General features: G+C 52.6%; 1 protein-coding gene across 4 annotated transcripts; it reads left to right on the plus strand.

The window, feature by feature from the left end:
- Positions 1-306: 306 nt before the first annotated feature.
- mfn2 (mitofusin 2) lies at positions 307-23,313 on the plus strand. 4 transcript variants are annotated; one of them, XM_085967152.1, is made up of 18 exons: positions 307-327; positions 2,005-2,183; positions 4,624-4,759; positions 6,409-6,571; positions 7,255-7,379; positions 7,499-7,607; positions 7,924-8,031; positions 8,948-9,101; positions 9,895-9,962; positions 10,206-10,327; positions 10,582-10,708; positions 10,860-10,964; positions 12,322-12,424; positions 13,377-13,597; positions 14,025-14,180; positions 16,037-16,233; positions 16,801-16,935; positions 20,495-23,313. In XM_085967152.1, exons 2-18 carry the CDS (start codon positions 2,009-2,011, stop codon positions 20,562-20,564), a joined length of 2,274 nt encoding a protein of 757 aa, XP_085823278.1. In that variant the 5' UTR covers positions 307-327; positions 2,005-2,008; the 3' UTR covers positions 20,565-23,313. The 4 variants fall into 4 exon arrangements, 3 of the variants coding, with proteins under 3 accessions (XP_085823278.1, XP_085823277.1, XP_085823279.1); XM_085967151.1 differs by lacking the exon at positions 307-327 and adding an exon at positions 648-757; XR_015073532.1 differs by lacking the exons at positions 307-327; positions 13,377-13,597 and adding an exon at positions 648-757.
- Positions 23,314-23,519: the final 206 nt, after the last annotated feature.

Raw genomic sequence — 23,519 nt, forward strand, 5'->3', positions numbered from 1 at the left:
CCATCAATATAAGATAGTCACCAAGAAATCCAATAGGGAATTCAGAAGAAACTTCTTTACCCAAAGAGTGGTGAGAATGTGGAACTCGCTACCACAGGGAGTGGTTGAAGCAAAAAGTATAGATGCATTTAAGGGGAGGCTAGACAAGCATATGAGGGAATAACAGAAAACGCTGGAAAAACTCAACAGGCCAGGCAACATCCGTGGAAAGAGAAATAGAGTCAACGTTTCTGGTCGAAACCCTTTTACAGAACTGAGAGAAAAGGCAGTTTGCGGGCTGGGAAATGGGGGAAGGAATGAAAGAAGCGACATTAAGAGATATTCAAGGTGAGACGAGATAGTAATAGGACAGGTAAAGAAACAGACAATGGCTCTAGATGAAGTGTGAAATGCGCTGGCAGAATGAAAGACAGCTGCCATGTGGGAGAGAGGGGAAAAAAGGGAAAAGTCACAAAGCATATGAGGGAGATGGGAATAAAGGATTATGCGGATAGATTCAGATGAGGAAAGACGGGCGGAGGCTGGAGTGGAGCATAAACGCCTGGATGGACTGGTTAGGCCGAAGGGCCTGCTTCTGTGCAGTTTATCCAGTGTAAATCTCCAACTGTTGTCCTCTCCTCCCTGTGACGCAGCACTCCAGTCCCCAGTTGATGACGGTGTTGTGTCGCAGTATTGATGACGCGGGGTGCAGGCGGCGAGCCCGCGAGTCTGGCGAAGCCTCTTCGGCCGCAGGGAGAGCGCAGCGGCCGCGGATCAGGCAAGACCGCGGCTAGTGATCCCAAGTGTAGGCCCGACCTCGGGGACAACGGCTCAAGTTTTAGGCTCGACCCCAGCCACAGCGGCTGAAGTGCGGGGCCAGGCCGTGGCGGGGTCAGTGCCGCGGTGCAAGGTCACTGGCCTCGGCCGCCCAGGGTCGCGCCTCAGTGCAACCCAGAACGGCTACTGAGCCCGGGCCCTCTTGTCAGCGGGGCCCAGTCGCGGCGGCAGTTGTGCCGGAGGGCCCTGGCTCAGCTGAAAGCGCCGCGAGGGCCAGTCACCCCCCCCCCCCCCCCGGTACCGTCCCCATCACCCCCCCGGGTACCGTCCCCATCACCCCCCCCCCCGGGTACCGTCCCCATCACCCCCCCCCCACCCCCGGGTACCGTCCCCATCCCCCCCCCCCGGGTACCGTCCCCATCACCCCCCCTCCCCCCCACCGGTACCGTCCCCATCACCCCCCCCCCCCCCGGTACCGTCCCCATCACCCCCCCCCCCCCCCGGTACCGTCCCCATCACCCCCCCCGGTACCGTCCCCATCACCCCCCCCGGTACCGTCCCCATCACCCCCCCGGTACCGTCCCCATCACCCCCCATCACCCCCCCCCCCCCCCCCCCCCCCGGTACCGTCCCCATCACCCCCCCCCCGGTACCGTCCCCATCACCCCCCCCCCCCCCGGTACCGTACCCATCACCCCCCCCCCCCCCCCCCGGGTACCGTCCCCATCACCACCCCCCTCCGGGTACCGTCCCCATCACCCCCCCCCCGGGTACTTTCACCCCACTCCCTCCAGTACTGTCCCCCTCTTTCCCCCCCAGGTACTGTCTCTCCCCGCCCCAGGCCCGGTACTGTACTGTCCCTCCCCGGGTATTGCATCTCTTTTTCCCCCCCCCAGGTGCTGCCCGCCCCCCGGGTACCGTCCCCATCACCCTCCCCCCGGGTACCGGCCCCATCCTCTCCGGTACTTTCACCCCCCTCCCTCCGGTACTCTCTCTCTTTCTCTTTTCCCCCCCCCCCAAAAAGATGCTGCCCGCCCCCCGGGTACTGCTTTTCATGTCCTCTCCAGTCCAACATGACAGATACCTTTGTTATCTACCTGAACCGCTGAAGGTTCTCGCTGTTGAGATGATGCAGTTGGCGAGGCTCCCGGTAGCTGCGGGAGTGTAAATGGGGAGCCGGGTGTCGCGTGATTGGGGAGCCGGATGTTTCTCCCCTCGCTATGCCTCACATGTTTCTCTTTATTTCAGTGCCATGTCCCTGATGTTCTCCCGCTCACACCCGGTTGTAGTTGGTAAGAAAGACAAGCGCCTGATGGCCGAGGTCAACGCATCCCCACTCAAGCACTTCGTCACGGCTAAAAGGAAGATCAATGGAATCTTTGAGCAGCTTGCAGCCTACATCAAGGAGAGCGCCGCATTCCTCAAAGGTGGGTCGTGGTCTTTGCCGGGGTGGGGTGCAGAGCGTGGTGTGGGCAGCACGTACACGAATAGCTGGTCAATCCCGGGTATGAGTGGGCGTAGAATCCATTCTCCTGGGGAGGTGGTGGTTACTCTCTGGGCTTTACTTCACCTGCTGCATCCTCCCACACCTCAGGGAGGTAACACTCCAGGGCCCCGCTGTGTGCAGGCTAACCAACCGGATCAGAAAACAGGCAGTGGGTTATGAGCATCGTGCAATAATCAAACTTACACAATATAGAAACCAGGCAGATTGCTGAACTGGAGATACAGACCGACTCCCAAAGACACGCAGCTTTGTCCACCAATCCTGTGGTCTCCGGCGGTCCCAGGCCTTGTGCTGACACTGGTCTCCGGCGGTCCCAGGCCTTGTGCCGACGCTGGTCTCCGGCGGTCCCAGGCCTTGTGCCGACGCTGGTCTCCGGCGGTCCCAGGCCTGTGCCAGCGCTGGTCTCCGGCGGTCCCAGGCCTTGTGCCGACGCTGGTCTCCGGCGGTCCCAGGCCTTGTGCCGACGCTGGTCTCCGGCGGTCCCAAGCCTTGTGCCGGCGCTGGTCTCCGGCGGTCCCAGGCCTTGTGCCGACGCTGGTCTCCGGCGGTCCCAGGCCTTGTGCCGGCGCTGGTCTCCGGCGGTCCCAGGCCTTGTGCCGACGCTGGTCTCCGGCGGTCCCAGGCCTTGTGCCGACGCTGGCCTCCGGCGGTCCCAGGCCTTGTGCCGACGCTGGTCTCCGGCGGTCCCAGGCCTTGTGCCGACGCTGGTCTCCGGCGGTCCCAGGCCTTGTGCCGGCGCTGGTCTCCGGCGGTCCCAGGCCTTGTGCCGACGCTGGTCTCCGGCGGTCCCAGGCCTTGTGCCGACGCTGGCCTCCGGCGGTCCCAGGCCTTGTGCCGACGCTGGTCTCCGGCGGTCCCAGGCCTTGTGCCGACGCTGGTCTCCGGCGGTCCCAGGCCTTGTGCCGACGCTGGTCTCCGGCGGTCCCAGGCCTTGTGCCGACGCTGGTCTCCGGCGGTCCCAGGCCTTGTGCCGAAGCTGGTCTCCGGCGGTCCCAGGCCTTGTGCCGACGCTGGTCTCCGGCGGTCCCAGGCCTTGTGCCGACGCTGGTCTCCGGCGGTCCCAGGTCTTGTGCCGACGCTGGTCTCCGGCGGTCCCAGGCCTTGTGCCGGCGCTGGTCTCCGGCGGTCCCAGGCCTTGTGCCGACGCTGGTCTCCGGCGGTCCCAGGCCTTGTGCCGGCGCTGGTCTCCGGCGGTCCCAGGCCTTGTGCCGACGCTGGTCTCCGGCGGTCCCAGGCCTTGTGCCGGCGCTGGTCTCCGGCGGTCCCAGGCCTTGTGCCGGCGCTGGTCTCCGGCGGTCCCAGGCCTTGTGCCGACGCTGGTCTCCGGCGGTCCCAGGCCTTGTGCCGACGCTGGTCTCCGGCGGTCCCAGGCCTTGTGCCGACGCTGGTCTCCGGCGGTCCCAGGCCTTGTGCCGACGCTGGTCTCCGGCGGTCCCAGGCCTTGTGCCGACGCTGGTCTCCGGCGGTCCCAGGCCTTGTGCCGACGCTGGTCTCCGGCGGTCCCAGGCCTTGTGCCGACGCTGGTCTCCGGCGGTCCCAGGACTTGTGCCGACGCTGGTCTCCGGCGGTCCCAGGCCTTGTGCCGACGCTGGTCTCCGGCGGTCCCAGGCCTTGTGCCGACGCTGGTCTCCGGCGGTCCCAGGCCTTGTGCCGACGCTGGTCTCCGGCGGTCCCAGGCCTTGTGCCGACGCTGGTCTCCGGCGGTCCCAGGCCTTGTGCCGACGCTGGTCTCCGGCGGTCCCAGGCCTTGTGCCGACGCTGGTCTCCGGCGGTCCCAGGCCTTGTGCCGACGCTGGTCTCCGGCGGTCCCAGGCCTTGTGCCGACGCTGGTCTCCGGCGGTCCCAGGCCTTGTGCCGACGCTGGTCTCCGGCGGTCCCAGGCCTTGTGCCGACGCTGGTCTCCGGCGGTCCCAGGCCTTGTGCCGACGCTGGTCTCCGGCAGACTCAGGCCTTGTGGTTTCTTGGGGAGTTTCTATTCCACTCACCTCAAACAGGAGATAAACAACCCCTGCCCCTCAAGGGTCTCTGGATTGCATGGGGGGGGATGGGGGCCTTGCTTTTATGTAGATTGACTTTGATCAATTTGATCATCCAATGACACTGCTGCGTTACTTGAGATGGCGTGGAACATCCTGAACCACAGTTTACAATGTCTCAGCGACCAGGGATTGTGCATCTCTCTCAGACCCCTATTGTTGATTGTTGAGCTGTGCACATTCACATATGTCCACCTGTTCCCCAGACATCATGGGAACTGCCCACATTTCTAAACACAAGCTCTGTGTCAGACCTGGGCTGCTTTCCAGAATTCCATTAACAGATGCCATAGTTTGATCTCGGTTCCTTCTCCCATTCCACAGAGACGTATCAGGATGGAAAGCTGGACCCGATCACCACAGAGGAGCAGGTGCTGGAGGTGACGAGGTATCTCTCAAAGGTCGGAGGGATCAGTGAGGTCCTAGCACGGCGTCACATGAAGGTGGCATTTTTTGGCAGGTAGGTCACCCCCCACAACACTGTGCATATTCCATCCCAGGTACTGTCCCTGCTCTAGCAGTCCCAGGCCTGTACTGTCCCTGGTCCCCCATCAGTCCCAGGCCTGTACTGTTCCTGGTCAACCCCACCCCCCCCTGAGATATCTGCGCCCCTCAAATTCTGCTCTCTTGAGCATCCCTGACTATAATCGCTCAAATATTGGTGGCCGTGCCTTCTGTTGCCTGGACCCTAAGCTCTGGAATTCCCTGCCTAAACCTCTCCGCCTCGCTACCTCTCTTTCCTCCTTTAAGACGCTCCTTAAAACCTACCTCTTTTGACCAAGCTTTTGGTCACCTGCCCTAATTTATCCTTATATGGCTTGCTGTCAAATTTTTTGTCTTAAAATATGCCTGTGCAGCGCCTTGGGACGTTTTACTACGTTAAAGGCACTATATAAATACAAATAGCTGTTGTGTCCCCCCGCCCCCCCAAATCAGTCCCAGGCCTGTACTGTCTCTGGTCCCCCATCAGTCCCAGGCCTGCACTGTCCCTGCTCCATCAGTCCCAGGCCTGTACTGTCTCTGGTCCCCCATCAGTCCCAGGCCTGTACTCTCTCTGGTCCCCCACCAGTCCCAGGCCTGTACTGTCCCTGCTCCATCAGTCCCAGGCCTGTACTGTCTCTGGTCCCCCATCAGTCCCAGGCCTGTACTGTCTCTGGTACCCCATCAGTCCCAGGCCTGCACTGTCCCTGCTCCATCAGTCCCAGGCCTGTACTCTCTCTGGTCCCCCACCAGTCCCAGGCCTGTACTGTCCCTGCTCCATCAGTCCCAGGCCTGTACTGTCTCTGGTCCCCCATCAGTCCCAGGCCTGTACTGTCTCTGGTCCCCCATCAGTCCCAGGCCTGTACTGTCCCTGCTCCATCAGTCCCAGGCCTGTACTGTCCCTGCTCCATCAGTCCCAGGCCTGTACTGTCTCTGGTCCCCCATCAGTCCCAGGCCTGTACTGTCTCTGGTCCCCCATCAGTCCCAGGCCTGTACTGTCTCTGGTCCCCCATCAGTCCCAGGCCTGTACTGTCCCTGCTCCATCAGTCCCAGGCCTGTACTCTCTCTGGTCCCCCATCAGTCCCAGGCCTGTACTGTCCCTGCTCCATCAGTCCCAAGCCTGTACTCTCCCTGGTCCCCCATCAGTCCCAGGCCTGTACTGTCTCTGGTCCCCCATCAGTCCCAGGCCTGTACTGTCTCTGGTCCCCCATCAGTCCCAGGCCTGTACTGTCCCTGCTCCATCAGTCCCAGGCCTGTACTCTCTCTGGTCCCCCATCAGTCCCAGGCCTGTACTGTCCCTGCTCCATCAGTCCCAAGCCTGTACTCTCCCTGGTCCCCCATCAGTCCCAGGCCTGTACTGTCTCTGGTCCCCCCTGCAGATTGCTGATGGTGTCTCTGTAAATAGTCTGCTGTCATGTGTTCTGCAACTTCCTGGTGAGGTTCAAGTTTGGTGGGTATTGCTAGGTTTGTTTGTTTGAGATGCCATTGGACCCGCTCTCGCTGCCGTTTGTTCTGCGGTGCGGTGCCTGCTCTCGCTGCCGTTCATTTTGCGGTGCGGTGCGGTGCCCGCTCTCGCTGCCGATCGCTCTGCCAGGTTTCCGCTGAGTTGAGAGCATTGTTTGTTTACAGGACGAGCAATGGGAAAAGCAGTGTGATCAATGCCATGCTGTGGGACAAAGTCCTGCCCTCGGGAATCGGCCACACCACAAATTGCTTCCTACGTGTGGAGGGTTCGGACGGGAATGAGGCCTATCTGCTCACGGAAGGGTCCGAGGAGAAACGGAACATCAAGGTTAGGCGGCAGTTTGAACCCCAGTATGGTCAGTGTGGGATGGGGAAATCGGTGTGACAGATCTCGGGAATAGGCTGTGTCATGTGAAGCAGTCTGAGAGTTTGGAGCGAATGTCTGGGGTGGGTCACACAATGGGCAGTGGGGAACGATGGGTGGCAGTCGAGGTTTTCAGTCACACTCCATTGTTTGAACGTGACAAAAGAATTGCTTTGAGCTCCTCTTACTCTGCCCCAGTTGTTAAATCCCCACACCCTCTCTGATGGCAGCGGTGCCACAGAAGGGAGCAGTGTGGGTTTGCTAATCCCCACCCCCACCTACACTGGGTGTTTGGCCTTGGCTGTGGTCCAGTGAAGCTAGGGAGCACCCTGGGCCGGTCTTGTGCATGTCTCTGACCAGCTGAATCGGCTCGGGATACAGTGGAACAGGTCAGCTGACCATCAGCATCCCCTGCGGCAGCACCGAGTGTCCCCGTGATGTTAGAACAGTGGGAGGATGTGGGCTGGGCTCCGAAATCTAGGCCCAGACCCTGCCTCCAGGCTTCTAGACAGACCCAGGCTCGGGGCTGGTCCCAAGCGACGAGCTGAGGCCTGTGTTGCAAGGCTCCACCAGAAAGAGCAGTGGGGCCATGGAATGAATGGTCATTTAAGAAGCTGCCATTAAAGAGTTTCTTGTGTCTCCTGCAGACTGTGAATCACTTGGCTCACGCACTTCACCAGGATGAGCAGCTCACCGCCGGCAGTCTCGTCTCTGTCATGTGGCCCAAGATGAAGTGCGCTTTACTGCGAGACGACCTGGTGCTGGTGGACAGGTATGAAAGGGGGTACTGGGAAGAACCCTCCGCTCAACTCCCACTCACTATTTGCTGGGATCCTGTCCCGTGCTGTGCTGTGCTATTACTGAGATACTCTCTTGTTCTGTCTCTCCCAGTCCCGGGATTGATGTAACCACAGAGCTGGACAGCTGGATCGATAAGTTCTGTCTGGACGCTGATGTGTTTGTGTTGGTGGCGAACTCTGAGTCGACGTTAATGCAGACGGTGAGTGAATGAGACTCCATCACAGACGGTGACTGAGACATGGTTGTATACAGACAGACTGTGAGTGACTGAGACACCGTCGCATACGGACAGACAGACGGTGAATGAATGAGACACCATCGCAGACAGACGAGTGAGTGAGACATTGTCCCAGACAGATGACGAGTGAGTGAGACGCGTTCGCAGACAGGCGGTGATTGAGACGCCATCGCAAACGGGCGGCGAGTGAGTGAGACGTCGTCGCAGACGGGCAGGCAGTAACTGAGCTCAGGGTTCCCATGCCAGGTGGCGTTTAACCCTTTGTTTTCTGTCTCAGGAGAAGCAGTTCTTTCACAAAGTCAATGAGCGATTGTCACAACCCAACATTTTTATCCTCAATAACCGCTGGGATGCATCTGCGTCGGAGCCTGAATACATGGAGGAGGTGAGCGGGGTGGGTGGGGCTAACACTCTACAACAAGTGCCTCTGTGATTGGCTGTGTGGGGCTCTGAGCACACCATGTGGGCTTGGCACTGGCGGAGTTGGGGGACAGGGATGGGAGATGCTGGGCTTCATTCCGCTGCACAGTGAAACCGGCTGCAGTTGGAGCCACTGAATCATAGAATCTTACATTCGGCCCATCGTGCCTGTGTGGGCTCTTTGAAAGAGCTATCCAATTAGTGCTATTCCCCTGCTCTTTCCCCAGAGCCCTGCAAATTTCTCCTTTTCAAGTATTTATCCAATTCCTTTTTGAAAGTTACTATTGAATTTGCTTCCACTACCCTTTCAGGCAGTGCATTCCAAATCATCACAACTCGCTGTGTGGAAAAAAAGTGTTTCCTCATGTCGCCTCTGGTTCTTTTGCCAATTACCTTAAATCTGTGTCCTCTGGTTACTGACTCTTCTGCCACTGGAAACAGTTTCTCCTTATTTACTCTTATCAAAACCCCATATGATTTTGAACACCTCTATCAAATCTCCCCTTAACCTTCTCTGCTCCAAGGAGAACAACCCCCGCCTCTCTGAAGTGGCTGCCTGGCAGCAGATGTTGCACTTCGAGCAGCAGCTGAAAGCTCCTTCCCAGGGGAGTTGTCACACACACAGCTCAGCAGAGCTGACCGACGGCCTGCCAGTGCCAGGGGAATGGAGGAGAAAACGTACGTCTCTGAATCGTGTTGATGTCTGTGTGAAGTGTCGCTGTGAGTGACTGACATTGGATGCTGTGCACGCTCTGCACTGAAACCTCGATGACTACAGGCTTGGCTGGGGCCTCGTTTATTTTGGTGCTTTTCTTCCATCAGTGACTGGACATTGTTTGAATATAATGTAAATTAAGCGGCACTTCTTTCCATGATGGCAGGTGCGTCGGCAGCACATGAATCGCTGCACCAGTTTCCTGGTGGATGAGCTGGGGGTGGTGGACCGGGCCCAGGCCACTGACCGCATCTTCTTTGTATCGGCCAAAGAAGTTTTAAACGCTCGGATCCAGAAAGCACAAGGGATGCCTGAAGGAGGTATGAGGGAGACGGAGGGGAACGGTGCATGTTTATACTAATCCTGGGTAAATCCTGTAATAAGCAGTGCAGGCTGCTTATACCTGACTGATAGAATCTTACTGCACAGGAGGAGGCTGTTTGGCCCATTGTGCCTGTGCCGGCTCTTTGAAAGAGCTATCCAATTAGTCCCACTCCCCTACTCTTTCCCCATAGCCCGGCAATTTTTCCCCCTTCAGGTATTTATCCAATATCTGCCCACATTTGTACGTGGCTGATTTTCCACAGTAAATGACCTCTGCCATTTCCTCAAAGGTCAGCGGTCAATAAAATGGACTAAAACTGGACAGGAGTCACACTGTGTCATGCTTGATTTTAAGATCTTTATGGAGTCTTGTGAACACAGCTTGGCCCGCCTGTTCACACAGGCTCGTGTACTGGTGAGTGGGAGCACATGTTGACAGGCTATTCCACTGAGGAGGGCAGCACTAGCAAGCCTGATCTGGCCTCGTCCAATATGCACACATAGTCTCCATCAGGAGTCAGTGGGTAGCGATCAGGAGCAGGATCATCCCCTCCCTAACCCAGAGGTACTGAGGCCGATTGCTAACTCAGCCCAGACCTGGGGTGGAACCTGGGATCAAGGCAGAACTTTGAAAATTGTAAACATCAAATTATTAGACGATAATTAGATTAAAAGCAGCGGTCTGATGACTCATCCCTGGGTCTGCCGAGTTGTGGATCTTTTCCCAGCCGTAATGTGCGAGTCTCTGAGAGAAGTGGTGCAGCTCATGCTGTTGTGTGTTGTGAACAGGTGGAGCACTGGCTGAGGGGTTCCAGGCGAGAATGTTCGAGTTCCAGAACTTTGAGCGCCGGTTTGAGGTGAGCCTGTGTTGAGTGAGAGGGCTGCGACGTGGCTGCTGATTTACAGCTTTCACTGAAGGCCCTTCTGGTCTGTGACTTCATTCAGAAAATTTGAATAACTTTGATCTTTAGTCTTTTATTCTGTGTAAGGATCCTTCTGGCCAAAGCTCACTTCCCTGCGAGCTGTTCTCGGTGCTGGGTTTAGGCTGACTCCTGCTATAACTGACCTCCATTCCTCCATTTGCTGAATGTTTCCTGCAGGAATGTATCTCGCAGTCGGCAGTGAAGACCAAGTTTGAGCAACACACAGTCCGTGCCAAGCAGATCTCGGAGGCCCTGCGGCGAATCATGGATTCCGTGCATGTTTCTGCCACGGAGCAGAGGTGCGTACTGAGGGCAGGGCGCTCGTGTATGTCAAATAATGCTCAGTGTGTGATGTTTCAACAGGCTGCCCATTTGTAACCTCCTTTCCCCTGATCGGGGGCTGTGCCACTCGATAGAGGAGAAGGGGGGGGAGACACATCGAATGGATACCACTTTGTACAATAAAATAGTGCCGTGTCCTCCAGACCATCATCTCCTTACACTGAGGTTTGGGTTTAGCTGAGGTTGGGACTGACCTTTAACCTTGTTGCAGGGTGCATTGCCTGAATCAGAGAGAGGAGCGAATGGATCGATTGGAATTTATAGAGAATCAGCTGGATTTAGTGACCCAGGACTGTAAAACCAAGATGAAACAGATCACCGAGGAGGTGGAGCGGCAGGTGAGAGTGTGAACTGTTGGGTTAATTTAGCACTGGGGGTGGGTGTGTGCGTGGTTTAATGTTCACTGCTGTATTTCCTCTGCTCCAAGTTTTTGGCCTTGCTGCTGAGTCTGGTCTGGCTGCTGTTTGATGCCATTTTCCTGCGTTTCAGGTCTCGAACGCAATGGCAGAAGAAATCCGCCAGCTTTCCATGTTGGTGGATGATTTCCAGCTGGATTTTCACCCCTCCCAGGTGGTGCTCCGAGTCTACAAGAGTGTGAGTATTGGTGCAATAGGGTGAGCAGATTGATCCCTGGGCTTAACCTTCCACCACCTGAATCACCCTGTGCCCTTTGGTGAATTCGGGAGCCCCCCGAGGCTGTTCGTTAGTCTGCGCAGAGTTCAGTCGATGTGAAAGATTTGCACCGCTGTTTACGTGGGAAGCTGTTGCTCACTGAAGGGCGGCTGTGAGCCAGCCCCACCCCCAACTCCCCCTCCTCCCCCACCCCCGAGAAGCTGATGGAAGATGCGATTGGCGAGCGCATTAAAGCATTGTGGATGACTGGAGCCTGCTCGTTAAAGCAGCCTCTCGCTCTGCTTCACTCACTGGAGTCTGCTCGTTAAAGCAGCCTCTCGCTCTGCTTCACTCACTGGAGTCTGCTCGTTAAAGCAGCCTCTCGCTCTGCTTCACTCACTGGAGTCTGCTCGTTAAAGCAGCCTCTCGCTCTGCTCCACTCACTGGAGTCTGCTCGTTAAAGCAGCCTCTCGCTCTGCTCCACTCACTGGAGTCTGCTCGTTAAAGCAGCCTCTCGCTCTGCTCCACTCACTGGAGTCTGCTCGTTAAAGCAGCCTCTCGCTCTGCTCCACTCACTGGAGTCTGCTCGTTAAAGCAGCCTCTCGCTCTGCTTCACTCACTGGAGTCTGCTCGTTAAAGCAGCCTCTCGCTCTGCTTCACTCATTCCCCAGTCACAGTTCAGCTGGTGGTCAGTGCAGAAAATTACTTGTTGTCGGAATTTCTTCATTGGAAAACTCAGTGAAGGGCCGAGGCTGAAAAGTGAGGGAGTAGGACAGGCAAATCGGGAGGCAGTGTTGGGAGATGCCAAGCTTGGGTTGTAACAAAACCTGTGGGTTGTAAAAAACCTGTAGGTTGTAGGATGGAGGGGGGCGACTGACGGAGAGGGAGCGGGTGCCACAGTTTTGAAGTTCTGAGAACGAATGAATTGGAGTAGGAGGATGCGAAGGAACATGAGGAAAGTTCAGAGGATTACCTGGAGCACATTGGATACCAGTGTAGGGGCCGGACCCCTCTGGGAAGGGACTCTAATAAACTGAATGCAAGGAGTAGGAAGGTAACTGCATTCAGCCTCCCTGCAGAGGAGGGAAGACTGGACTCTGGGACAGTGTTCCCTCTAATTTTTTTTTTGGGTGCACAGCTCCTTTAACGGGACCTCCAGACCACTGAGTGGCCGCACAACTTAACGGGAGCATTGCTCAGAGATGGATCTGGCCAAATGGGTCCCTCGGGCCAGATGCGAAGGACTTTCTTCAGTTCAGGGTTGCTGTAGGTCGTACTTTCTCGCCGTCCATTCCGCCATCTTCCAAATGTCATTACCTTTGTCTCTCCCTTTTTGCAGGAGCTTCACAAACACCTCGAGGAAAGACTTGGGCGCAACATGTCTGAGCGTTGCTCTGTCACTATTACAGCCAGCCTGCAGAAAACGCAGCAGGAAATGATCGGTCAGTACTGGACAATCAGTCCTTTCACAGTGTAACAATGTGGGGAAAATCTAACCAGCTTCAGATATACGTCAATAAATAGCATCGAACTCGGCCACAAACTGTGGCTTTGGGCTGTTTGTGCTTTAATTTTCCTCAAGGGTGAAGGAGTCTCCAACCCCGCTTCCTCTTCATCTCCTGGAATTCTGTCCTCCAGCAGCTTGTGTTCACATAACTACCATCCCAGGGCAGCTCACAAATTGAGACGGGAGGGAACGGAGAGCGGAGACCAAAGGGTGGGTTGAAAAGATTTTTTTTAAAGGAGAGAGAGAAATGGGGACACGGAGGGAGTTTGGAGGGGGAGGGGCGAGGCTGCAGAAAGCCCTCCCGTCGATGGCGGGGCAAAGGGAGGGGGCGCACAGACGGCCAGAATCAGCGGACTGAGGGCCCGGGGGGTTACAGCCTGGTGGCAGATATCTGTAGGGGAGGTTGAGTGATTTGAGACGTGATGTGTAGCGTGCTTGAGAGGAACAGGTGACTTTGGGCCTCTGGTTCCCAAAGCTTTCCACCACTGGGGGGTTTTCCTTCCCTCATGTCTGGGTCTGTTGTAGACTGATTGATTGCTAAGATTAGTCAACAACTCCATTATCGTTGTATCATGTGACTGCCAGGAGGGTCGAAGGTGAATTAGATGGACCGTGGTTTTTTTTTTCATCTACAATTCCCATTGAGGATTTCATGTGTTTTGCTGGGGCGGGGGGGGAGCGGGGGTCAGTGTGGGTGTGGCTGATGGGTGAACGGGGCCTGCTGCAGGGTGGGGTATGGGTGATGCAGGGCCTTGTCTCTTTTCCGCCCCCCTCCCCGCCCTGGGCATTCTGGCTGCTTGACTTTAAAGTTGGTGCTGGAAACTTGTGGATGAAATCAGTGGATGATTTTTCTGATGGTTTCTCTCTCTCATTCCCACCCCTGCCAGACAGCCTCCAGCCCCTGCTGCCACCCACAGAGAGGGGCCAGGTGGATATCCCCGTCCCTCGTCAGCGCTTCAGTCTCAGCTACGACTTGAACTGCGACCGGCTCTGTGCCGACTTCCAGGAGGACATCGAGTTCCACTTCTCTCTCGGGTGGACGATGCTCGTCAACCGCTTTCTGGGCCCCAAGAACGGCCGCAGGGCGCTGACGGGATACAACGACCAGGTAAAGCAAAGAGGGAAACGCAGCGGTCAGTCTGTGCACAGCAAGATCCCACAAACAGCCGTGTGATATTGATCGGATGAGATCTCTTAGTGATGTTGGTTGAGGGATAAGTATTAGCCAGGACACTGGGGAGAACTCCTTGCTCTTTGAAATAGTTCCATGGGATCTTTTACATTCACTCCCTCAGTACTGTACTGCACTGAGAGTGTCAGCCTAGATTATGTGCTCAAGTCTCTGAACCTGCAACCTTCTGACCCAGAGGTACGAGTGCTGCCACTGAGCCACAGCTGGCACCGGTGAGCTTGCTGGTGATTGGTTCCTCTGCTGCTTTTCTGTAATCTAATTTGTGCATTGGGTAATATCAGAGGTTAGCAGCTTGTTGTATGCAGTCTGATTTCTGCTGATTCTTGGTCTCCTGTGTCTCTAGGTACCACGGCAACTACCCATTACCCCAGTCAGCACCAGCTTACCGCCCTTACCCCAGGGGTCCATGACCCAGGAAGAACTCATGGTTTCCATGGTAACAGGATTGGCATCGTTAACCTCGCGGACATCGATGGGAATAATCGTGGTCGGGGGGGTGGTAAGTGACGGCTGTTTACCCATCAACATCTGGTACGGTGATCTCTGGCAGCTCGTACTGTCGGCAGCTGGTGGTGGAGCGATGGAGGTCTGAGCAGGACAGTGTGACATCCACTCTGTATAACTGCAACTACTGTAACCAGTGCTGATTTACAGGGAAGGACAGTGTGGCATTGCTGGAATCGTGAGGGGGAAGAAGTGGAGTGGGTGCCAGGTAGCTAAAGGAAGAAACTAGAACTTATATTCATATAGCACCTTATGACCGCGTCAGGACATCCCGAAGCGCATCAGAACCAATGAATCACTTTTGAAGTGCAGTCACTGTTATATAGACAAACACGGCAGCCAATGTGCGCACAGCAAGATCCCACAAACAACATACGAGATGACCAGTTAATTTGTTTTGGTCGTGTTGGATTGGGGGAGGAATGTGCCATGGAATTTTGTTACCCAGATAGACAAGACCTCAGTTTAACGTCTCATATGAAAGACGACACCTGTGACCTCTGCTGCTGTACTCCCTCAGTCCCATACTGCAGTTTTGGCCTGGACCATGTGCCAATGTCCTGTCAGGAGGCTTAAGCCCACGACTTTCGGACCGGAGATGAGAGCGCGCTACCACAGGGTCAAACTGGCACCTGGAAACATATGAATGTCCCGTGTGTATTGCAATGCTGGGGGTGTTTCACAGTTTAAAGGCCACATCTCCCAGGATCAATGTTCCTGTTAAGCTGCGGGTCTGCGCAGTGGTCTGGAGGTTCCGTGCAGGCCGCTTGCCGACTTCAGAGTGGGGAAAAACCGCGCACCCGCGGAAATTTGAAAGGACTGTGCAGCCCCTTTAAAGGGGCCTCGCAGCCAATAAAAAATGAAAGGGAACATTGCCCAGGACCCACTCGCTGACCAGCTCGGCAATGGTTGGTTTGAGCTGGAAGGTTACTAGGTGACCTGCTGGCGGTCTTTATTTGTGAACGGTTCTGTCTGAGGTAAATAGTGATGGATTGTATTCACTGATCAGTGAGAGGGTAACAAGGGCACAAACTTAAAATAATCACAAAGCATGAAAGGGGGCGGTTAGTTGGAGTGGCGTCCACAAACTCTTCTAAAAGGGAATTAGACAGTTTCTTGAAAACGAGGAATATTAAGAGGTACAGGGAGCGAGCAGGTGTGGGATTAGACCAGGTGCCTCATGGAGACAATTCGACACAGACATGATGATCCACGGTCTCTGGTCAGACAGTGGGCACTCTATGATTTCTCACCTTCGCCTCTTGCTGGGTGCTACTGCACGAGCCCCATTCATTCTTTGTCAAGCTTTGTGTCTAGTCCGCGCCGAGCCGCTAAACATGACTTTGTTGAATATAAATGAACAGAAACACTGCTGCTGTCCTTGGAAATATCAGTGTTGAGTCCTAGGGACCGGGGCTGGAATGTTGCACAGAGATAGATAAATCTAAATTTATTCACGTTGAACAGTGCAGGAAGACGTTTGAAGAAACTATGCTCTCCAGCCAGGGGCCTGGCTGGAGGGTCTAGAGCGTGGGGGTGGGGTATAGTCTCAGGATAAGGGGTCGGCCATTTAAGACTGAGATGAGGAGGAATTTTTTCACTCAGGATTGTGAATTTTTAGAATTCCCTACCTCAAAGAGCTGAAAATGCTGAGTGGTTGAGTATATTCAGAGCTGAGATAGATTTTTTGGACTCTAGGGGAATCAAGGGATATGGGGATCGGGCAGGAAAATGGAGTCGAAGATCAGCCATGACCTTACTGAGCTGAGCAGGCACAAAAGGCCATATGGCCTACTCCTGCTCCTAATTCTTATGTTCTTAAATGTGACCCCTTGTCTGATTGTGTGTCAGGTGTGGAAAGCGGTGGGCTGGCGGCTGATTGCATTGAGCATGGGGATGTACGGCCTCCTGTATGTGTACGAGCGCCTGACATGGACGACCAGAGCCAAGGAACGAGCCTTCAAGCGTCAGCTCGTGGAATATGCTGGCGAGAAGCTACAGCTCATTGTCAGTTACACCGGCTCCAACTGCAGCCATCAGGTGCAACAGTAAGTGGGGGAACGGAGAGGGGAGGGAATGGGGTGTTGGAGTCAATGAGGCCAATCCAGAGCGAGGTTTCCCCCCCCCCCGCCTTTCATACACATCCTCCTATTCCCAAACACAGGCTGCTCCCTTCACTCTTCAAAATATTATCCCCCTCTGATTTCTTAACATCCTCTCCCACCAGCCCTGAAGGCACCGACTCTTGCTGGGGTACAATGGCCCAATGTCACCAGCCCCTTGCCCCAATATCCCAGTGTCACCAGGCTATCAGTCCCTCACCCCAATAAATATTCTTCACATTTGGGACTAGACAGTAAATCTTGGTAGAATATTCCACTACAGAAGGCATCACAATGAAGCCTGATCTGTCTTCACCCGACGTCCCCACCTGCAGCTTCCAGGAGGAGTCAGTGGTTAGTGATCAGCGGGAGGTCCCATACTGAATTTTTTCTCATCCGCTCTTCCCCCCTCCCCCGGCGCCATGGTATTTTAAGTATTGTCACAGTAAATGTATAGTTTTGTGTGTCTGTCTCCCTTTCACGGTGCCTCTGTCTACATTCCTTCCCCTGCAGGGAGCTGACGGGGACGTTTGCCCAGCTGTGTCAGCAGGTGGACATAACGCGGCAGAACCTGGACGAGGAGATTAAAGACCTGAATAAGAAAATTGAACAGCTGGACTTGCTGCAGAGCAAAGCCAAGCTGCTCAGGTGGGTGCCCGTCCACTGGTGTCGGCAAAGCCAGTGGCAGAATGTTGGCAGCTTTGGGCCCAGGACCTGATTGTCAGAAGCATTCTGCTCCGTGCAAAGTTGTTCCAAAGGACCCAGTGTGTTTGAGTTTGGATTAAGGTGAGCTGGGACTGTGATCCCCCCACATGGTGGATTCTTGACTCCAGCAATCAGTCTTGGGAGCAGGGGCTAAGCTTCCTCCACTTGGAGAGGGAAAGAGCACAGAAACCCAAACGGACTGCACTCTCTGAGCTTTGCATGGCTTGATGAAGGTGAACATAAGAACATAAGAAATAGGAGCAGGAGTAGGCCAATCGGCCCCTCGAGCCTGCTCCACCATTTAATAAGATCATGGCTGATCTGATCCTAACCGCCAATCTACTATCACAGAACCATCTCCTGAATCTAACAGAATTAGACACACGAAATAGGAGCAGGATCAGGCTACACAGCCCCTGGGCCCGCTCCGCTACCCACAGGGCCATGACCGGTCCGAACCTAGACTCATGTCCAAATTCCTGCCCGCTCCCCATAACCCTTTATTCCCTTTACTTCTAGGAAACTGTCTATTTCTGTTTTAAATTTATGTAATGATGTAGCTTCTACAGCTTTTTGGGGCAGCATATTCCACGGACCTACCACCCTGAGTGAAGTAGTTCCTCCTCATCTCAGTTTTGAAAGAGCAGCCCCTTATTCTAAGACTATGCCCCCTAGTTCTAGTTTCACCCATCATCGGGAACATCCTCCCCGCATCCAACCGATCCAACCCCTTCACAATCTTATATGTTTCAATAAGATCGCCTCTCATTCTTCTGAACTCCAATGAGTAGAGTCCCAATCTACTCAACCTCTCCTCATATGTCCATCCCCTCATCCCCGGGATTAACCAAGTGAAACTTCTTTGTACTGACTCGAGAGCAAGTATGTCTTTTCTTAAGTATGGACACCAAAACTGTATGCAGTATTCCAGGTGCGGTCTCACCAATACCTTGTACAACTGAAGCAATACCTCCCTATTTTTATATTCTATCCCCCTAGCAATGAAAGCCAACATTCCATTGGCCGTCTTAATCACTTGCTGCACCTGCATACTAACCTTTTGAGTTTCGTGCACCAGGACCCCCAGATCCCTTTGTACTTCAGTACTTTCCAGTTTCTTGCCATTAAGATAATAACTTGCTCTACGATTTTTCCTGCCAAAGTGCATAACCTCACACTTTCCAGTATTGTATTCCATCTGCCAAATCTCTGCCCACTTACTTAGCCTGTCTATGTCCCCTTGCAGGTTTTTTATGTCCTCCTCACTCACTACTTTCCCTCCCATCTTAGTATCATCTGCAAACTTTGATATGTTACACTCGGTCCCCTCCTCCAAATCGTTAATATAGATTGTAAAGAGTTGGGGACCCAGCACTGACCCCTGTGGAACACCACTAGTTACTGATTGCCAGTCCGAGAATGAACCATTTATCCCAACTCTCTGCCTTCTGTTAGATAGCCAATTCTCTATCCATGCCAGAATGTTACCCCCAATCCGTGATTTTTTATCTTAAGCAATAATCTTTTGTGTGGCACCTTGTCAAATGCCTTTTGGAAGTCTAAATACACTACGTCCACTGGTTCCCCTTTATCCACCCTATATGTTACTTCCTCAAAGAACTCCAGCAAATTTGTCAAACATGACTTCCCCTTCATAAAACCATGCTGACTTTGTCCTATTAAATTATGATTATCCAAATGTCCTGTTACTGTCTCCTTAATAATGGACTCCAATATTTTACCTACCACAGATGTTAGGCTAACCGGTCTATAGTTTCCAGCCTTCTGTCTACTGCCCTTTTTAAATAAGGGTGTTACATTAGCAGTTTTCCAGTCTGCTGGGACCTTTGCTGAGTCCAGGGCGTTTTGGAAAATTATTACCAATGCATCCACGATCCCTACCGCCACTTCCCTCAAGACCCTAGGATGTAAGCCATCAGGTCCAGGTGATATATCCGCCTTGCGTCCCATTATTTTACTGAGTACCACTTCCTTAGTGATTTTGATCGTGTTTAGCTCCTCCCCCCCTATAGCCCCCTGTTTGTCCAGTGTTGGGATATTCTTAGTGTCCTCTACTGTAAAGACTGATACAAAATATTCATTCAGTGTTTTTGCCATCTCCATATTTCCCACCATTAATTTCCCGGTCTCATCCTCTAAGGGACCAACATTTACTTTAGCCACCCTTTTTCTTTTTATATAACTATAAAAACTCTTACTATTTGTTTTTATATTTTTTGCTAATTTACTTTCATAATCTATCTTCCCTTTTTTATCAATCTTTTTGTTATTTTTTGCTGTCTTTTAAAGTTTTCCCAATCCTCTATCCTCCCACTAGATTTGGCTACCTTATATGCCCTTGTTTTTAGTCGAATACTATCCTTAATTTCTTTACTTAGCCACGGATGGCTGTCTTTTCTTTTACACCCTTTTCTTCTCAGTGGAATATATATTTTTTGGAAGTTGTAAAATAACTCCTTAAATGTACACCATTGATCATGTATCGTCTTACCCTTTAATCTATTTTCCCAATCCACTCTACTCAATTCCGCTCTCATACCTTCATAGCCTCCTTTATTCAAGCTTAGCACGCTTGTTTGAGATCCAACCTTCTCACCCTCTAATTGAATATGGAATTCAACCATGTTATGGTCACTCATTCCAAGGGGATCCTTTACTAGGACATTTTTAATTAATCCTGTCTCGTTACACAGGACCAGATCTAAGGTTGCTTGCCCCCTGGTCGGTTCAGTTACATACTGCTCAAGAAACCCATCCCTAATACACTCAATGAACTCATCCTCAAGGCAGCCCTGCCCAATTTGATTTGTCCAATTAATATGATAGTTAAAATCCCCCATAATTATAGATGCTCCCTTATTACAAGCCTCAACTATTTCCTGATTGATACTCCGTCCAACAGAGTTGCCACTGTTCGGAGGCCTATAGACTACACCCACTAGTGTTTTTTCCCCCTTATTATTCCTTACCTCCACCCAAACTGTTTCATTATCCTGATCTTTTGACCCAATATCATTTTTCTGTATTACAGTGATTCCTTCCTTTATTAACATAGCCACCCCACCTCCCCTTCCTTCCTGCCTGTCCTTCCTGATCGTTAAATAACCTGGTATGTTTAATTCCCAGGCATTGTCACCCTGCAGCCATGTTTCTGTAATGGCCACAAGATCATACCCATATGTAGTTATTTGTGCCATTAACTCGTCTATTTTGTTACAAATGCTACGTGCATTCAGATAGAGAACTTTCAAATATGTTTTGTGACACTTAGTTCCTGCAGTGCAGAGTCCCTGGGAGCTGTCAACTGTTTGACCTCGGTTGAGGAACGAGGTGTTGCGGGGGATGGGTTCCCCTGGGGGTGGTAGGAGTTTCCCATCCCCCCCCCGGGGGTGGTGGGCCGGTCGCGGTGCTTTGGGTTCCCGGTGGCAGAGCGCCGGTTCCCCAATCTGTACTTGTAGTAATTGAGTGTCGTTCTTTGCAGAAACAAGGCCGGCTGGCTGGACAGTGAGCTGAACATGTTCACTCACCAGTACCTGGAGCAGAGCAGATGAGAGCGACTGGCAGGTGTGGGATTGAGATGTTTCCACCGCCTGGGCCACGAGTTCAGCACTGACCACCACGCATCAGTGGAGGGGGGCATCGCCGCAATCTTAATTTCTTGCTCGGAATAATTTATAAACACTTGGGAATTGATTTAAAGCTGCTGGGGGCTGAAATAATGCCAGTGACTCGCCAACCAGTGTCTGCCATATAACGCACACAGGGCAGGGCAGCCAGCAGGAGACCTTCTTCCTATTATGTCTTTGGTTCAGAACACTAATCAGTCCAGGTTCATCTTGCTGCTCAGGCTTGTTGATTGGCACTGGACACACGGAGCTTGTCACGTTTCAGGACAGGTCACCTCGAACTTTCATGTAACTGGGTAGGGTGGGGGTGGGGAGACTTCGCTTGTTGTGATCCACAGACTGCTCCCTAACTATTGACAAAACATGGGGTCCTTGCACAACTGGGAGGTGGGAGTACATTTGAATTTTGACTGGAGAATAAACAATTTACTGGGGGTGGGGAAAGATCCTCCTTCTGAGCCCCCTTCCCCCCCACACACACACACAGGTGATCTGATCGTTTTGTACAGACCTTCAATACAAAGATTCAGTTGCAGTTTAACCCGGGCAGGAGTGCTGACTGAAATCTGGTCAGGGGCAATTGGTGGCCTTTCCTGGAGCTAATCATTTAAACCACATGTCTTTACAGAGGAATAAAGAAGCCAAGAAGTCCTTTATAACCCCCAGACACACACTCATAGTGTCTGCAGCTGGTGCACTTGACATCAACCTGGAGCTCAGGAGATGGTGTCTCTGGGTCACAGTTCCTCGTGGTGTTTACAATATGAGTTCTAATCCTGGGTTTTAGAGAGAGGTTACAAAGGATTTAAACTTCACTCCACAGTCTGTGTCATCTCCCAAACCCCTCGATTAGAATCCAGCCTGTAACTCACTCCCGGATATTTGTTCTTCTATATATAAACCGCCCGAACCCTTTGATTAGAATCCAGCCTGTAACTCATTCCCGGGTGGCAGTTATTCTATATATAAACATCCTGAACCCCTCGATTAGACCCCAGCCTGTAACTCACTCCATTATTCTAGATTTGATGTTCTCTGTTTTTAGCTGATCTGTGCTAGAAAGATGAAAAGTTGTTGGTGCTGAGATTTGTGTGGACAGGGGATGGGCACAGTGCCTGAGCTAAATGTAGTCCTGGCATGTAATGTTGTCCCCAGTGTCTCAATCAACTGTACAGAGGAGCCAGCAAGTAACAAGGACCCGGGTAATGAGCTTGTATGTAAACGGGGAAGATTAATGCTGTATGAAAAAAGATTGCCTGTGATTTAATACTAGATATGGGGAAGTGTTAAAGGAGGGTTCAGGTGAGACTGTCTGGACATTAGTACAGAGCTAATTCTGATTTAGTGCTGATTACGGTGGAGTTTCAGAAGATAAAAGGGATAGCTTTGTCCCTGCCCCTGCCCCCGCTGCCCCTGTCCCCGCCCTATCTTCCCTGACCCCCTCCCTCCCTGCCTCAGACCAGAGAGCATCTGTCTGGAGATTGAGTAAGAAAGTAGTAAAGGGTGAGGAGCTTTCTGTATTTCACGAATCGCATTTATGAAAGGTTTGGTCATTTGCCATCAATGTAAATGTAAAGACCAAGGATGCTGAGCACTGGGGACTCTGTGCCTGTGGATTGCCTGTGCAATGCTGTGCGAGGTATTTTATTGTTGGTTTGGCGGCTGCATCCCTTGCACAGACTGTATTGAGGCATCGACGCCACACACCCAAAGGGAGGATGAGCCTTCAAAACTCCAGAGCTCTGCTGTGTTGTCATGGTGATCTTGTTGCCCAGACTTTACCGAAGGAGGCAATCCTTCACCCTGAATATTGGTAAATGCTGTGTGTTAAATTCTGCAGTGTACTGGGAGTGTTGAGAGCTGCATTAATTCTGAACTCACCCAGTTCTATTGAGGGATAAGATTGCTGACTGAGGATGAAATGATTTATGTGCATCATGAATAACAGGTTTGATTGTTGACCATGTCCCCAGGACCACAATCCTGGAATCTGCCTCCTGATCACTCGCAGATAAACTTTTGTATTTAACACTTAATGCAACTTGTTTTGTGTTTAAACACCACCTTGGTTGAGGCTTATGCTCATATAGTTTTATGAATTTAAACCTTTTTTCGTTTAAATATATTGGAAAGAATAAGATGGAATAAGAACTGAAAATTCTGGAAATACACTAGTCAGCACCTCGGAGAAAAGACTGGTTAATGCTGCAGACCTGGGATTAACCTGCTTTATTTTTCAGATGCGAGTCCACTTGCTGTCCATTTCTGTTTATCCCTAAAGAATGAAGCGAGTGGTCTGGGCTGGGCTTCGGTTCTGTCAGGTTTGAGCTGTTGCACTGAGTGGTGACTGTGCCAGATACAGATGATGATCAGGGAGCTCAATGCTGATGCTACCATATAACAAGGCTGCAGAATTGGTCTAAATCTCGGTACTCTCGACAGTACCTATTCACTTGGATTTTGTTGAACAAATAATTTCAGTTAAAATGCACTTTATGTTTCTGCTGCTCGAGGTTATTTCCTTATTCTAAGGAAGTTTTTTTTGGCACGTGTTTTTTGGTTAAAATTTATGCAAAGCTCCCTCTGTGACTTGTACTGTTCTCCTTGTGTTCTGATAACCGTTGTACTGGGCTTGTTTAAAATAAATGGAAAAATAAATTAATTTGTAAAACTCCCTCTGTGTCCAGTTGTCTGTTGATGCACTTGGGGCCATTCTTTGATCAAAAATATTTCCTTGCATCACAAAATGGGCACTGGATCATCTGGCGGGGGAGTGCAGCAAGATTGGTGGGTCAAGGCCGGGAAAGCAATCCTGGGCACTGGCGGGGGAGTGCAGCAAGATTGGTGGGTCAAGGCCGGGAAAGCAATCCTGGGCACTGG

The sequence above is a fragment of the Somniosus microcephalus genome, chromosome 25 (genome assembly GCF_052327205.1).
Source record: "Somniosus microcephalus isolate GS21.2 chromosome 25, FLI_Smic_1.0, whole genome shotgun sequence".
Taxonomy (NCBI): Eukaryota; Metazoa; Chordata; class Chondrichthyes; order Squaliformes; family Somniosidae; genus Somniosus; species Somniosus microcephalus.